At 37.3% G+C, this 14287-nt stretch overlaps 1 protein-coding gene across 6 annotated transcripts in view; it reads left to right on the top strand.

The window, feature by feature from the left end:
* The window catches only part of Phf8 (PHD finger protein 8), a 98419-nt gene that overhangs the window by 22100 nt on the left and 62032 nt on the right, over window positions 1–14287 (top strand). For all 6 annotated transcript variants that reach the window (XM_075958872.1, XM_075958868.1, XM_075958867.1 and 3 more), the window contains exons 6-8: window positions 26–167; window positions 2117–2303; window positions 4629–4791. In XM_075958872.1, the coding sequence (XP_075814987.1) occupies window positions 26–167; window positions 2117–2303; window positions 4629–4791 (492 nt within the window). The remainder of the gene's footprint in view (window positions 1–25; window positions 168–2116; window positions 2304–4628; window positions 4792–14287) is intronic.

Genomic DNA, 14287 nt, shown 5'->3' with positions numbered 1-14287 from the left:
CTTGGTACTCATTTCTTTATTTTAGGTTCTGACAAAGAGATTGATGTGATTGATGTGGCCCGTCAGGCTGACTGCAAGATGAAACTCGGTGATTTTGTGAAATATTATTACAGTGGAAAGAGGGAAAAAGTCCTCAATGTCATTAGTTTGGAATTCTCTGACACCAGGTAAGAGGGGAAAGGTAACAAAAACTTTCTAACAAAAGCCTGGTTGTCTAAAACTTGTAGATATACTTGAATACTTGAATTTATATTTTGGTTTGTTTCTTCCTTTGGAGTGGGAAGGTGGTATATACTTTGTAGGGTATTGATTCAACTTTATTAATACCTAAGCCAATTTGTTCTCCAGTTTTTCTTTTCTTTTCTTTCCTTTCCTTTTCTTTTCTTTCTTTCTTTCTTTCTTTCTTTCTTTCTTTCTTTCTTTCTTTCTTTCTTTTTTTTTGAGACAGGGTTTCTCTGTATAGTCCTGGCTATCCTGGAACTAACATTGTAGAGCAGGGTGGCCTTGAACTCACAGAAATCTGCCTGCCTCTGCCTCCCAAGTGCTGGGATAAAAGGCATGTTCATACTACCACCACCTGACTCTCCTCCAATTTCTAACATTAACTAGATTGTACAGTATCTACTTAATTTGTCTCCTTCATTTTAGGGCATCTTTCTTTGAACTCTTTCTAGTATTTATATTTTTTGCCTCATAACTGTCCTAACTGAAGGATAAGCCCTCAGTTTCTGGAAGTAGATTCTAAAATCTAAAAATTAAATGTAAGTAGTTTTTCTAAAGATAGGTTGCCTGTGTTTAAAAGTGAAAGGTTGTACTCTTTAAAATATTCTGTCTATACTTATATACTCAGAACTGTGGTGAATACCAAGAAATTATGGCATACCTTTTTGTTATTAGAAAACTTACTGGTGCCGGGCAGTGGTGGCGCACGCCTTTAATCTCAGCACTTGGGAGGCAGAGGCAGGCGGATCTTTGTGAGTTTGAGACCAGCCTGGTCTACAAGAGCTAGTTCCAGGATGGGCTCCAAAACCACAGAGAAACCCTGTCTCGAAAAGCCAAAAAAAAAAAAAAAAAGGAAAACTTACTGGTTATTGAGATAATTTTAAAAAGTTAGATTTGCAAGACGATGCAAAAATAGTGTACAGTAAGGTCCTATGTACTTTTCAGTTTCCCGCAGTGGTATCATGATCATTATATTAAAACCCTTACTATAGCTTTTAAGATTAAAGAATCTAAACATATTTAAAAGCTATAGTTGCTTTATATATCACTTCATCCAGAAAGTCTGTGAGATAGCTTTGAGATATGCAGAAAAGGGGAAAAAACTGGAACACACAGAAAATAAAGCTGAGGGACTAGGTTGCATGTGGATATGTGCTATATACATGAATGCATAATTCTTTGTTTAAATAATTTGTAGAGATGGACTGCAGAGTTTTCATCGACTTTCCTGAAGGTCAAAACAAACAGGAGAGTGTATAATGTTCTAAAAGATTTATGAGTTTATATAGGATAAAAACAGCCAGATTTATGGAACTGAGCTCCAGGAGGTTTCTGTAGTGTAAGGGCTTTTCATAAAGAAGATATCAAGGTAGGGACAATGCAACTTTTATAAACTACGTGCTGAATAAGTAGACGGAAAGTGAAATGATAACTATGACAATTTAGTAGTAGAAATGAGCACATTCTACTGGGGAAGGATTTGGAGCTAGGACTTAGGAATCTGATGAAATAAGGCTGAAATCAAGACTGGAGAGATGACTTAGCAGTTAAGAGCACTGGCTGCTCTTCCATAGGAACAGGTTCAATACCCAGCACCCACGTGGCAGCTCACAACTATCTATAACTCTGGTTCTAGGGGATCTGACACCTCACGTAGACATATATGCAGGCAAAATACCAATGCACATAAAGTAAATGCAAATAAAAATAAATAAAATTAAAAAAAGATTTTAAAAGACTATTGATCAAATTTATAGGAATAAGTGTTATATATACCTTTGGGTTCTGTAGAGAAAATGATTTTTTTATTTGTCTTATCTGGCCAGGATATTTTATTCAGGCTTAAACTTTCAATTTTCAGTCAGTTTACATGTCTTTTCACCTTCTTTACTAGGCTCTCAAACCTTGTGGAAACACCCAAGATTGTTCGCAAGTTGTCATGGGTGGAGAACTTGTGGCCAGAGGAAAGTGTGTTTGAGAGACCCAATGTACAGAAGTACTGCCTCATGAGTGTGCGGGATAGCTATACAGATTTTCACATTGACTTTGGTGGCACCTCAGTCTGGTACCATGTGCTTAAGGTAGGGATGAATATGACTTCTGGAGGTAACCAGATGTACCTGCCTTTCATATTCTATTTAGGTAATACTTTAACATAGTTAACTCTATCAAGGCTTGTTACTTGGTAGAGGGGCCTCTAATTTTGGTGCTTAAGCAAAAACGCTTTTGAAGGTAGGCATGGTGGCTTGGGCCTTGAATTCCAACACTTGGAGGGTTGAAGCAAGAAGGTTGCCATGAGTTAGAGGTCAGCCTGAGCTACATGATAAATTTCAGATCAGCTTGAGCTAAAGCATGAGCTACTGTCTCAAAAAACCTCAAACTAAAACGAAGAACAACAACAAAAAATACATGGCGATGGAGGTAGGCATGCCTAAGAAGGCGCTAGGTGAGCCAGACAGTGGTGGTGCACACCTTTAATCCCAGCATTTGGGAGGCAGGCAGATGTCTGTGATTCAGATGTGTGCCTAGTTGTCAACCTGGTCTCCATAGGACAGCCAGCGCTGTTAGAGAAACTCTGCCCCCCCCAAAAAAAAACAAAAGGCCCTAGACTGCACCTCAGCACTAAAACAATACTTTTTTTGAGGTCTGGGGATATAACTTAATGATGTAGTGATTATTAAGCATGTGCAAGACTCTGGCTTCTTTGTTTTTCTAGCACTGCAGAAGTAGTTTGAATTAAAATAGATTCCTTAAGATAGTCCCAACTGTTCCCTATTTAAAGGAACTAATTTCTTTTATTTCTAATATTAGAAATTTCTAGTATTTCTATTCTACCAATATGTATGAAAATGTTTGTATTTTCTTTAGAAATTCTTGATAACATGAGTTTTCTCTCCCCCAAACTTTAATATCTGTACCAAAGAATTCATTGTTATGTTTGTGAATTTTGATAATTATATAGCTACTTAATGGCCACAGATAAAACAGACATATTACAATTCTTTTCAAAGTAATAATTCCTATGATTTTCTTTTTAGTGGGTTATTATGATTTTATAATTACTGTATGGTGGGTATAAAAGATTTTTGCAGTTATGAAAACATTTCTTAAATAATTTTGATTATTTTCACCACTGTTTATCCTGTTTAATTATCTTATCAGAAGAACCAAGGAAGGAACAGAAAATTTGCTTCATGGTTGTTATACAAAATGATCATACATCTTCAATTAGTTGTTTTTATTGGTTTATCATGACAAATTGGAACATGTAAATGAAAATGCTGTTATGTAAGTGCATGTTTTAATATTTTCATAGAAAAATACAAGGATAATGAGATGATTTCCTCTGTTCTTTATTCATATTCACAAATGCTTTCATTTTCTTCTTCCAAAGCAAATGAAATAAAGTGACTGTATACTTTTTCCTGAGACATTTGTGAGTAGTTTTAGACATAGTGTCTCTTTTTATCTCTAATAATTTATTATATAGTTCTTAAGAACAAAAGTATTTCTTAACTAATTACAGGATAGTTATCAAAATCAGGAAATTGATATAATACTATTATTAGCCAATCTGTGAGGACTGTCAATTTTCACCAGTTGTATAGTACACATATCTATTTTTGTAACCAATATAATAGTTTTCTATGTTTAAATTGATAATATATTAGGTTATTTTTTCCCCACCAAATTTTGTCTATCAGGTGATTATCCAAGCAAAACACAATTAGGAAATAAAATATTTTTCCAACAGATAATCATCTAATGAAAAATCACCTTTTAGAAGTCCTTGGGCAATTACTAAACTTTTAAAACTAATAACTTTGATTGCAGGTGTGAGAAGGAACACTGTGTAACTGGTATTTAAAGGCATATTCAATTTTTTTCTCATCAGTAATATGGCCTTAAATTCTAGGACTAGTAGTATTGATCTTACCTATAGAGGCTATTTTTCATTTGGTAGGTATTACATCTGAAATAAGAGTAAGTATTTGGCATATATTTCTCTCCTAACTTAAACAGTTTTGATTTAAATACCTCCTTCAACTTGTTTTCATAAGTTTGAAGGAAATTTCAGCAGTGGATAAAAAATGATATAAAAGCCGGGCGGTGGTGGCGCACACCTTTAATCCCAGCACTTGGGAGGCAGAGGCAGGTGGATTTCTGTGAGTTCGAGGCCAGCCTGGTCTATAAGAGCTAGTTCCAGGACAGGCTCCAAAAAACCACAGAGAAACCCTGTCTCGAAAAACAAAAAACAAAAAAAAAATGATATAAAAAATGGGAAATGGGTCTGGAATACTGCTATGGTTGTGAAGGATGGGAGAGAGATTTGGCCCTTTGGAACATCTCTTGTCCCAGAAGGACTTTGCTTGACATCTTTGTTATGGTATTTTTTTTTTTTTTAGGGTGAGAAGATCTTCTACCTGATCCGCCCCACAAATGCTAATCTGACTCTCTTTGAGTGTTGGAGCAGTTCCTCTAATCAGAACGAGATGTTCTTTGGTGACCAGGTGGAAAAGTGCTACAAGTGTTCTGTGAAGCAAGGACAAACACTTTTCATTCCTACAGGTCATTCTTGAGTCCCTCTAGAGGAGAGGATGGGAGGATGGGAAAGGCAGAAAGATGGTGGCACTGTATCAAATCCTGCCCGTAATTTAATCTCATTATGTGAGATCTCTTTTTCTCATCATCTGAGAGGTTAAGAACTAGACCTCAAGAAAATTTATACGGTGGCCAGTAGGTAGTGTGGTTGTTTGTGGAGGCTGCACATGGCAGAGCAGGCAAGAGGAGGATGATTGACCTCTTTATACTGGATTGATGTAAATTGGGTATAGATAGATGGAGTCAGCCCTGTGACTCTAGGGATAATAACTTCAAGGCTGATGTTCTAGTCAACAACGTTGAATGACCCAGGATGGAAACATTCTTTCTTAATAGTTAATGCCTGGGTTTTTCTTCTTGAATTCTTAGGTCTCACGTAGGTCTGAATTTGTGTTTTGCTAGGCAGATGTTGTACTGAGTTATATCCTGAGCCAAGTATGTACATTATTTTTGAAGAAATAGCCCTGTTGTCTCAATTTGGGGAGAGTTGATACCTGGAATCTAATTGAGTCTTCTATGAACAAGGTATCTCTGTCCAAATTAAATGTTCCTTGATTTTTTTAATCAGGATTAACATTGAATTTTCTTGAAATGTATAGTGAAAATATTTATTGAATGAGAGCATAGTGAAACACACCTGGAATCTTAGGTACTTGGGATACAGAGGCAGGAGGATTGTGTTTTCAAGGCCAGCCTGGGCAATTTAGTAAAACTCCATTTAAAAACAAAACAAAATAAATATTTTAAAGATTTTGTTACTGTTTCCTGAGATAAGATCTCACTCTAAAATTCAGGCTGGCCTTGAACTCACAGAAATCTACTTGCCTCTCCCTCCCAACTGCTGGGATTAAAGGCATGAGTTAACTTGTTCAGCTAACGATAAACAAACAAATGACTGGACTTCTCTTGTGAAATTACATGGGCCTGAAAAGTTGGGGAGAGTTTTAATTTAGCATTTAATTTCTTTAACTTTATAAGGTTCTTTCTTTGCATTATCTAGCCTATGTTGCTTTTACCAGCAAAGCCATTTTGCCAGCCCCTATCCACTCCACAGAGAGGGTAAGGCCCTCCGTACTATATCTAGGCTGAAGAAGGTATCTATCCAAAGAGAATAGGTTCCCTAAAAGCCAGTACATGCAGTAGGGATAAATCCTGGTGCCACTGCCAATGGCCCCACTGTCTGCCCCAGCCATACAACTGTCAGCCATATTCTATGGTCCTATGCTGGTTCCTTTTCCTGTCTGGCTGGAGTTGGTGAGCTCCCATTAGCTCAGGTAAACTGTTTAGTGGGTGCCCCCATCATGGTCTTGCCCTCTTTGCTCATATTCTCACTCCTCTCACTCTTCAGCTGGACTTTGGGAGCTCAGCTCAGTGCTCTGCTGTGGGTCTCTGCCTCTATTTCCATCAGTTGCTGGACGAAGGTTCTGTGGTGACATTTAAGGTATTCATCAGTTTGACTACAGGACAAGTCAAGATTGGGCCCTCTCTCCACCATTGCTTAGGATCTTGCTGGCCTGGATGCCGAGAAGAGGCTCCTTTTAGGTTGAAGAACAGCAACCTTTATTTTCCCCAGAGCTAAAGCCTTTTATACCTCTACTGCTTCTGTGGAGACCCGCGGGCCAGAAAGAACACAAACATCCTTGTCAATTATAGACCACAAGGAGCTGGGGTCATTCTTGTGGATTCCAAGCAGTTTCTCTAGATCCAAGTTTCTTTCTAACCCCATAATGTCTCCCTCAATCAAGCTATCTTTTTCTTTGCTCTCACCTCTGTCCTTCCTCCATCTCGACTATTCCATTCCCTCAAGTTCTCACCACTCCCCTTCTCCCCTCCTTTTGCCCTGCCCCCCTCCCTTCTCCCTCCACCCCCTGCTCCCAATGTTCTCAGGAGATCTTGACTATTTCACTTTCCCAAGGGGGAAACAGTTACTTATTTTGTTTTTCTCCCAGGCTGTTGACAACAAATTTTTTACTATGGACTTGCCTCTTTTGAGTATTATATGTGTGTGTGTGTGTGTGTGTGTGTGTGTGTGTGTGTGTGTGTGTGTGTGTATGTGTGTGTGATTGTGTTCCATAAAATGTATTGTTGTCTTTTGTTTGTTCTTTTTTCACTCAGCATATTTTCAGAGTTCATGTCACAGCATTTGTTGTCAGTTTAATAGTTTTTGAGATGGGATCTCATTTAGCCCAGGCTGGCCCTGAATTTAGGTGTGTAGCTGAAGTTGGCCCTGAACTATTGATTCTCCTGCCTCTACCTTCTCTGAGTGGTGGGATTACAAGTGTTTACCCCCTACCCTGTTTTCTCTTTAGACAGCTTCATGTGATCTTGGAATTTGCTCTGTAGTCCAGCCTCACCTCAAACTTGAAATATTTTGTCAGCTTCAAAAGTATGTGATTACAAGCATGTGACACCTTACTTTACCACTTTGTTTTTTTATGGCAAAACAGTCTCCCCCCCCCTTAACAGAGTCTCATGTACTCATATTTGCTGTGTAGCCATGGATAATCTTGAACTTGCCTCCATCTCCTCGAGTACTATGGTTATAGGCTTGTACTACCATGCCTAATTTTTGCATTTATGTAGTGCTAGAAATCAAATACAAGGCTTTGCTCATGCTAAGCAAAACCTCTACCAGCTACAACTGGAACTACAACTCCAGTCCCTGCAAAATAGTATTATATTATATGAATATGCTACATATTTCCCTCTTCTTTTTTTATTGATTTTATTGAGTTATACATTTTTCTCTGCTCCTCTCCATTTCTCTCCCCTTCCCTTCAACCTCTCCCATGGTCCCCATGCTCCTGATTTGCTCAGGAGATCTTTGTCTTTTTCTACTTCCCATGTAGATTAGATCTATGTATGGCTCTCACGGTCCTCATTGTTGTCTAAGTTCTCTGGGATTGTGATTTGTAGGCTGGTTTTCTTTGCTTTATGTTTAAAAACCACCTATGAGTGAGTATATATAATGATTATCTTTCTGGATCTGGGTTACCTCACTCAATATGGTGTTTTTAGCTCCATCCATTTGCCTGCAAATTTTAAGATGTCATTATTTTTTTTCTGCTGTGTAGTACTCCATTGTATAAATGTACCACATTTTCCTTATCCATTCTTTGGTAAAGGGGCATTTAGGTTGTTTGCAGGTTCTGGCTATGACAGGCAGTGAACATAATTGAGGACAAGTCCTTGTGGTACAATTGATAATATACCCAAAAGTGGTATTACTGGGTCCTGAGGAAGGTTGTTTTCTAATTTTCTGAAATATCGCCATACTGATATCCAAAGAGGCTGTACCAGCTTGTAGTCCCACCAGCAATGCAGAAGTGTTCCCTTTACCCCACACCCTCTCCAGCATAAGTTGTCATCAGTATTTTTGATCTTGGCCTTTCTTACAGGTGTAAAATGGAATCTCAGAGTTGTTTTGATTTGCATTTGTCTGATGATTAAGGATGTTGAACATTTCCTTAAGTGTCTTTCAGCCATTTTAGATTCCTCTGTTGAGAGTCCTTCCTTAGAGTTTTTAACTCTAAGGAAACACAGTAAGTTTCCTTAGAGTTTTTAACAGAAGCATATTAGGAACCTTACTAGTGGCTACTACTGAAGAAAATCTCTGTCTTTATCAACCATTAATTGCATATAAATTTTCAAAGGGAAGGATGACCCCATGAACACTTCATCCTTCTGTGACTGCATGTTAGAGAGCCCAATCTCGTACACAAGTAATCACAGCTGCTGTGAGTTTGAATGGGGAAAAAAGTGAACAGCCTTGTCATGCCTTGATAAACTATTCCATACTGCTCATCTGCTTCCTCCAACCACATTTTGTTTGTTTTTATTTACATTTGCATTGTTTCTATTTTCTTTTTTATCTTGGTACTGGGGATTGAATGCAAAGCCTTTTGAATGCTATGTAAGTACTCTACCACTGAGCTATTTCTACAGCCACTATTCATTTTTTTTATCCTACTTATTTTATATTTTTTTGAGACAGGATCCCATTAAGTTGCCCAGGTTGGTACTGAGCTAACTGCATAGTCTAGTCAGGCCTCAGCTTCTTGAGCAGCTGGGGTTATTGTTACATGAGGAGCGGGTTTATCCCAGCCGCCCAGCTAGCTTACACACAAAATAACCACACAGAATCTGTATTAATTAAAACACTGCTTGGCCATTAGTTCTTACTAATTGGCTAACTCTTACACATTAGTTTAACCCATCTCCATTAATGGCAGTGGCTTACCAGAGATTCTAACCAGCGTCCGTTTGATGTGGAGGATCCATGGCTTCTCTGTCTCTGTGTCTTCCATGGCCCTTCCTCCTCCAAGCATTCAGTTCTGTTTTCTCTGTCTACCTAAGTTCCACCCTATCAACTAGGCCAAGGCAGTTTTCTTTATTCATTAACCAATGATAGCAAGGCACAAACAGAAGGAACTCCTACACCAGGTTATAATTATGTGTCAGACATCCTAGCGTGGAATAAATTTGGCTATTATGAACAATGCTACTATGAGTATTTGTGTACAAGTTATTGTGCCAGTATAGTGAATTGAATATTCCCAATGAAAAATCTGGAATCCAACCAGCCAGTGGTGATGCATGCCTTTAATCCCAACACTTGGGAGTCCAAAAGTATGTAATAGTCTGAAACCCCCAAATCATGTTTTATGAGTTTATTTTCTATGTGCAGTGTATGTACACAGTTCGCTGTGTATGCACAAGTGTATGTTGGTGTGTATGCACATGGGAATCCAGAATTTGACATCAGCTGTCTTCTACAGTTGTCCTTCACCTTATTTTTTTAATTATAGTGTTTTTGTATGAGTCTTTTGCCTACATGTAAGTATGTGTGTCAAATGCTTGCCTTGTCCCCCTGGAGCCCTGAATTAAGCAATTGAATCCCTTGGAACTGGAGTTACAGTCATGAGCTACTATGTGGGTGCTATGGATTGAAGCCAGGTTCTCTGGAAAAGTCGCCAATCTTCTTAATCCCCAAGCCGTTTATCTCTAACCCATTACCTTATTTTTATTTATTTATTTTGGCTTTTTTTGAGACTGGGTTTTTCTGTAGCTTTGGAGCCAGTACTGGAACCAGTTCTATAGACCAGGCTGGCCTTGAACTCACAGAGATCCACCTGCCTCTGACTACCAAATGCTGGGATTAAAGGCACGCACCACAACTGCCCGGCCCATTACCTTATTTTTGAGACATAATTTCTCACTAAACTAGACTAGCTGTAACAAGTCTGACAAGTCCTTCTTTCTCCAAGTTCCCCAGTGCTGGAGTTACAGTCATACTGCTGTGCTTAGATTTTTACATGGATGCTTGGCATCTGAATTTAGGTCCTTATTCTTGCATGACAAGTACTTTACTGACTGAGACTTTTTGAGAGTCAAAGCAACTCTGCAAATAGAAAATTTCACATCTGACTAATGTGATAGGGTCATGCTCAAAGACATAAGTGCATTAAAGTATGTAAAATTTCCTTCAGGCTGTTTGTTTAAAGTACATTAGAATCATAAATAATTTGTTTAGACTTGGGTCTCATTCCCAGAATAACTCTTTTTATCCTCAAGATATCTATGTATTTGCAAATATTCCAAAATTTTAAAAATGTCTCAAGTCTGCAACACTTCTGATCTGAAGTATTTTAGATAAGGTATATCTTGTATTTTCAGTTTTCTTGTTTATCTATTTGGGAGAAGAATGCCTTAATCATGTGGTAACTCCATAGTGTGCCTTTTTGTGGACCTGCTAAGCTGTTATCAAAGTATATATGTGTACTGTTTTACATCCAGATAGCAAAGTATAAGGGTTCTAATTTCTTCATATTTTCTCCAATGATTGTCATTTCTATCTTTATGATCATAGTAATCCTAGTGTGAGTAGTGGTGTAACACTGAGGTTCTAGTTTGTGTTTTCCCTAATGATTATTAATGTTGACCATCTTGAAAAAAACTTCTGTACTTTATAGATCTTTGTGCTTTGGTATTTTTGTGGAATCATTTACTTACTCTTTGATTAAATAGTATTTTTCTTGCTACAAGGGTTCATTATATTCTTTTACTATACCTATATCAGATATATTTTCAAAAATAATTTTCTTCTTCAGTTTGTTTTTTGAAATTATTTTTAATACATTAGAAACTGATTTATTGACAATTCCATACACACATATATGTATATATATATATACTTCATTCATGCTCCCCATTATCTTCTGTTATCCTCTCCCCCTGCTGAATTCCTTTTTTCAAACAAGTAGTCCTCCTAGTTTCACATCTGTGTGTGTGCTCCTGCATTTAATGAGGGTTGCTTAAATGAGGGTTGTTTACATGAGCATGGAAGATTATTTTACCAGTGACTGTGTCTCCCTCTCTCTCTCAGCAGCCATTAACTACCTAGAGCTCCTCTTTCTGAAGAGTTGAGTCTTTTGACATTCTTTGATAGTGTCTTATAAAACATGAAAGTTATGAATTCTATCCAGTTTATCTGTTTTTTCTTGTCCAGTTTCTTTTTCTTTGTTTGCTCATGTTATTGGTATCCTATATATTGTCATAATGGTTTACAGGGTGGTTTTTGGGTTTTTTTGTTTGTCTCACTCAGGTTGTACTCAATCTTACTGTATAGCTAGCCAGCAGGCCTCAAACCTATGACCTTGCTGCCTTAGCTTTTTGATCTTATATACTTATATAATATATATGATATATATATACTTATATCTCTATAAGTGTTGGTAACTCAAGGTCATGAATACTTATAAATATTTTGTAGGGTTTTTATTTGGAGACATTGTCTCCCTCAGATTATATTTTGTCTGCTTTGTACTTTAGCTAGCCTCAAACCTGTCATTTTCCTGCCTTAGCTTTCTATGTGTCACAGTTTCCATTTTAGTTTTGGCTCTTATATTTAGCTCTTTTTATTGATTTTGAGTTTGTTTTTATATTATAGTTTGAGGTGAGGATCTAGTTTCATTCTTCAGCCTGTTGGCATCCAGTTGTTCCAGACTATCCTGAAAACAATTTTTTTCTCACTGAATTGTCTTGATTTCTGTCTCAAAAATTGCTTGATCTGAGGTTCAAGTTGTAGTTCAGTGGTAGAGTGCTTCCATAGTATGTTCAAGGCCCTGGACTTGCTCCCCTGTATTGCAAAACCAAAAAATCAAATGGAAAAAAACAAATCAGGACAAGTCAGTTGACCATATGTGCATGTATATGTTGGATCTTAAATCTTCCATTGTTTTATATGTCTGTTCTTATGATAATGTATAATTCTTTGATTACTATACATTTGTAGTAAGTTTTGAAGTTGGGAATTGTCAGTCCTCTAACTGTGTACATCTTTTCCAAGGTTGGTTTGTTATGATCCTTTGAATTTTCATATGAATTTTTAGGTTTCGAACTTGTGGTGGTTTTTAGTGGCTTATTTGCTTTAGTTTTTTGTTTGTTTGTTTTAGTGGTTGCATATATACACATATACATACATACATACATACATACATACATATATATATATATATATATATATATATATAGAGAGAGAGAGAGAGAGAGAGAGAGAGAGAGAGAGCGAGAGAGCGCGCACGCCTATCATGGATTACTGGTATTGATGTTTTACCAGTTCAAAGGGATTTTGTTATACCTAGAGGCATAAAAAAGCAGTTTGAATCTGATGGCTCTCAGATAATAAACTGGGGTAGTAACAAATCCAATCACAGCATGACCAGTTTAGGCTATGTATCTACCACTGCCAGGAGTCTTAGCTGAGGCCATGTTTGTAGACTTAGGGGAGTTTCTCTTGTATCAGACTTCAACCTGAAAAGCCCCCCTTTCCAGTCATCTCTGCCAGCACTCTCCTTTTCCACCCACCCCTCAATCAGATCCCTCATGTTTCTATGCCCATCTGCCCCCAGTACACTCAGGAAATCACTATTTCCCTTTCTCAGGAAGATCCATGTGTCCGTCCTTGGTCCCTCCTTGTTACTTAGTCTCTCTGGGTCTGTGCATTGTAGCATGGTTATCCTTTACTTTAAAGTTCACTTATGAGTGAGTACATACCGTGTTTATCTTTCTAGGTGGGTTTCCATCCATTTGCCTTCAAATTTTCTGATGTCATTGTTTCTGACAACTGAGTAATACTCTTGTATAAATGTACCAACTTTCCTTTATCATTCCTTGGCTGAAGGACATCTAGATTGTTTCCATATTCTGGCTATTACAAATAAAACATAATTGAGCAAGTGTTTTTGTGGTATGATTAAGCATCCTTTGGCTATATGTCCAAGATACAGCTGGATCTTGAGGTAGGTTCCCAATTTTCTGATAAACTGCTGTATTGATTATTTTTTCCAAAGCGGCTGTACAAGTTTGCCTTCCCACCATTGCTCCATATCCTCTTCAGCATAAGCTGCCATTTGTGTTTTTGGTAGGTGTAAGATGGAATCTCAAAGTCATTTTGATTTGTTTTTCCCTGATGGCTAAAGATGATGAATATTTTAAGTGTTTCTCGGACATTTGAGATTCTTCTTTTGAGAATTCTCTTTTTAGATCTATCTGTACCCCGTTTTTTAAATTGGATTATTTGTGTTTTGATGTCTAGTTTCTTGAGTTCTTTATATATTTAGGAGATCAGCCCTCTGTCAGACGTGGGGTTGGTGAAAATATTTTCCCATTCTGTTGACTGCCATTCTTTCCTATTGACAGTGTCCTTTGCCTTTTCAGCCTCATGAGGTCCCATTTATTAATTGTCGATCTTTAATGTCTACGCTACTGGTGTTCTGTTCAGAAATTTGCCTTCTGTGCCAATGCGTTTAAGGCTCTTCACCACTTTCTCTTCTCTCGGCTTCAGTGTAACTGGATTTATGTTGAGATCTTTGATCCACTTATACTTGAGCAGGGTGATAGAGTAGATATGGATCTATTTTCATTCCTCTATATGTTAACATCTGGTTATGCTAGCACCATTTGTTGAAGATGTTTTGTTTTCTTCATTGTATAGATTTGGCTTCTTTGTCAAAAATAAAGAGGTGTATGGATTTACTTCTGGGTCATTGATTCAGTTTCATTGATCCACCTGTCTGTTTTTATACTAATACCAAGCTGTTTTTATTACTGTAACTCTGAAGTAGAGCTTGACATTAGGGATGGTGATACTTCCAGAAGTTCTTATATTGTATAGGTTTGTTTTAGCTATCCTAGGGTTTTTATTTTTCCATATAAAGCTGAGTATTGTTCTTTCAATATCTATAAAGAATTATGTTGGAATTTGATGGGGATTGCATCAAATCTGCATATTGCTTTTGGTAAGATGGCCACTTTTACTATGTTAATCCTGTGGATCCATGAGTATGGGAGATCTTTCCATCTTCTTGTATCTTCAATTTCTTTCTTCCAACTCTTGAAGATCTTGTCATACAGGTCTTTCATTTGCTTACTTAGAGTTATACCAAGATATTTTATATTGTTT

The sequence above is a fragment of the Microtus pennsylvanicus genome, chromosome X, assembly GCF_037038515.1.
Source record: "Microtus pennsylvanicus isolate mMicPen1 chromosome X, mMicPen1.hap1, whole genome shotgun sequence".
Classification (NCBI taxonomy): domain Eukaryota; kingdom Metazoa; phylum Chordata; class Mammalia; order Rodentia; family Cricetidae; genus Microtus; species Microtus pennsylvanicus.
Note: the sequence above shows the minus strand (reverse complement) of the source record. Positions and strands in the feature narration are given on the sequence as shown.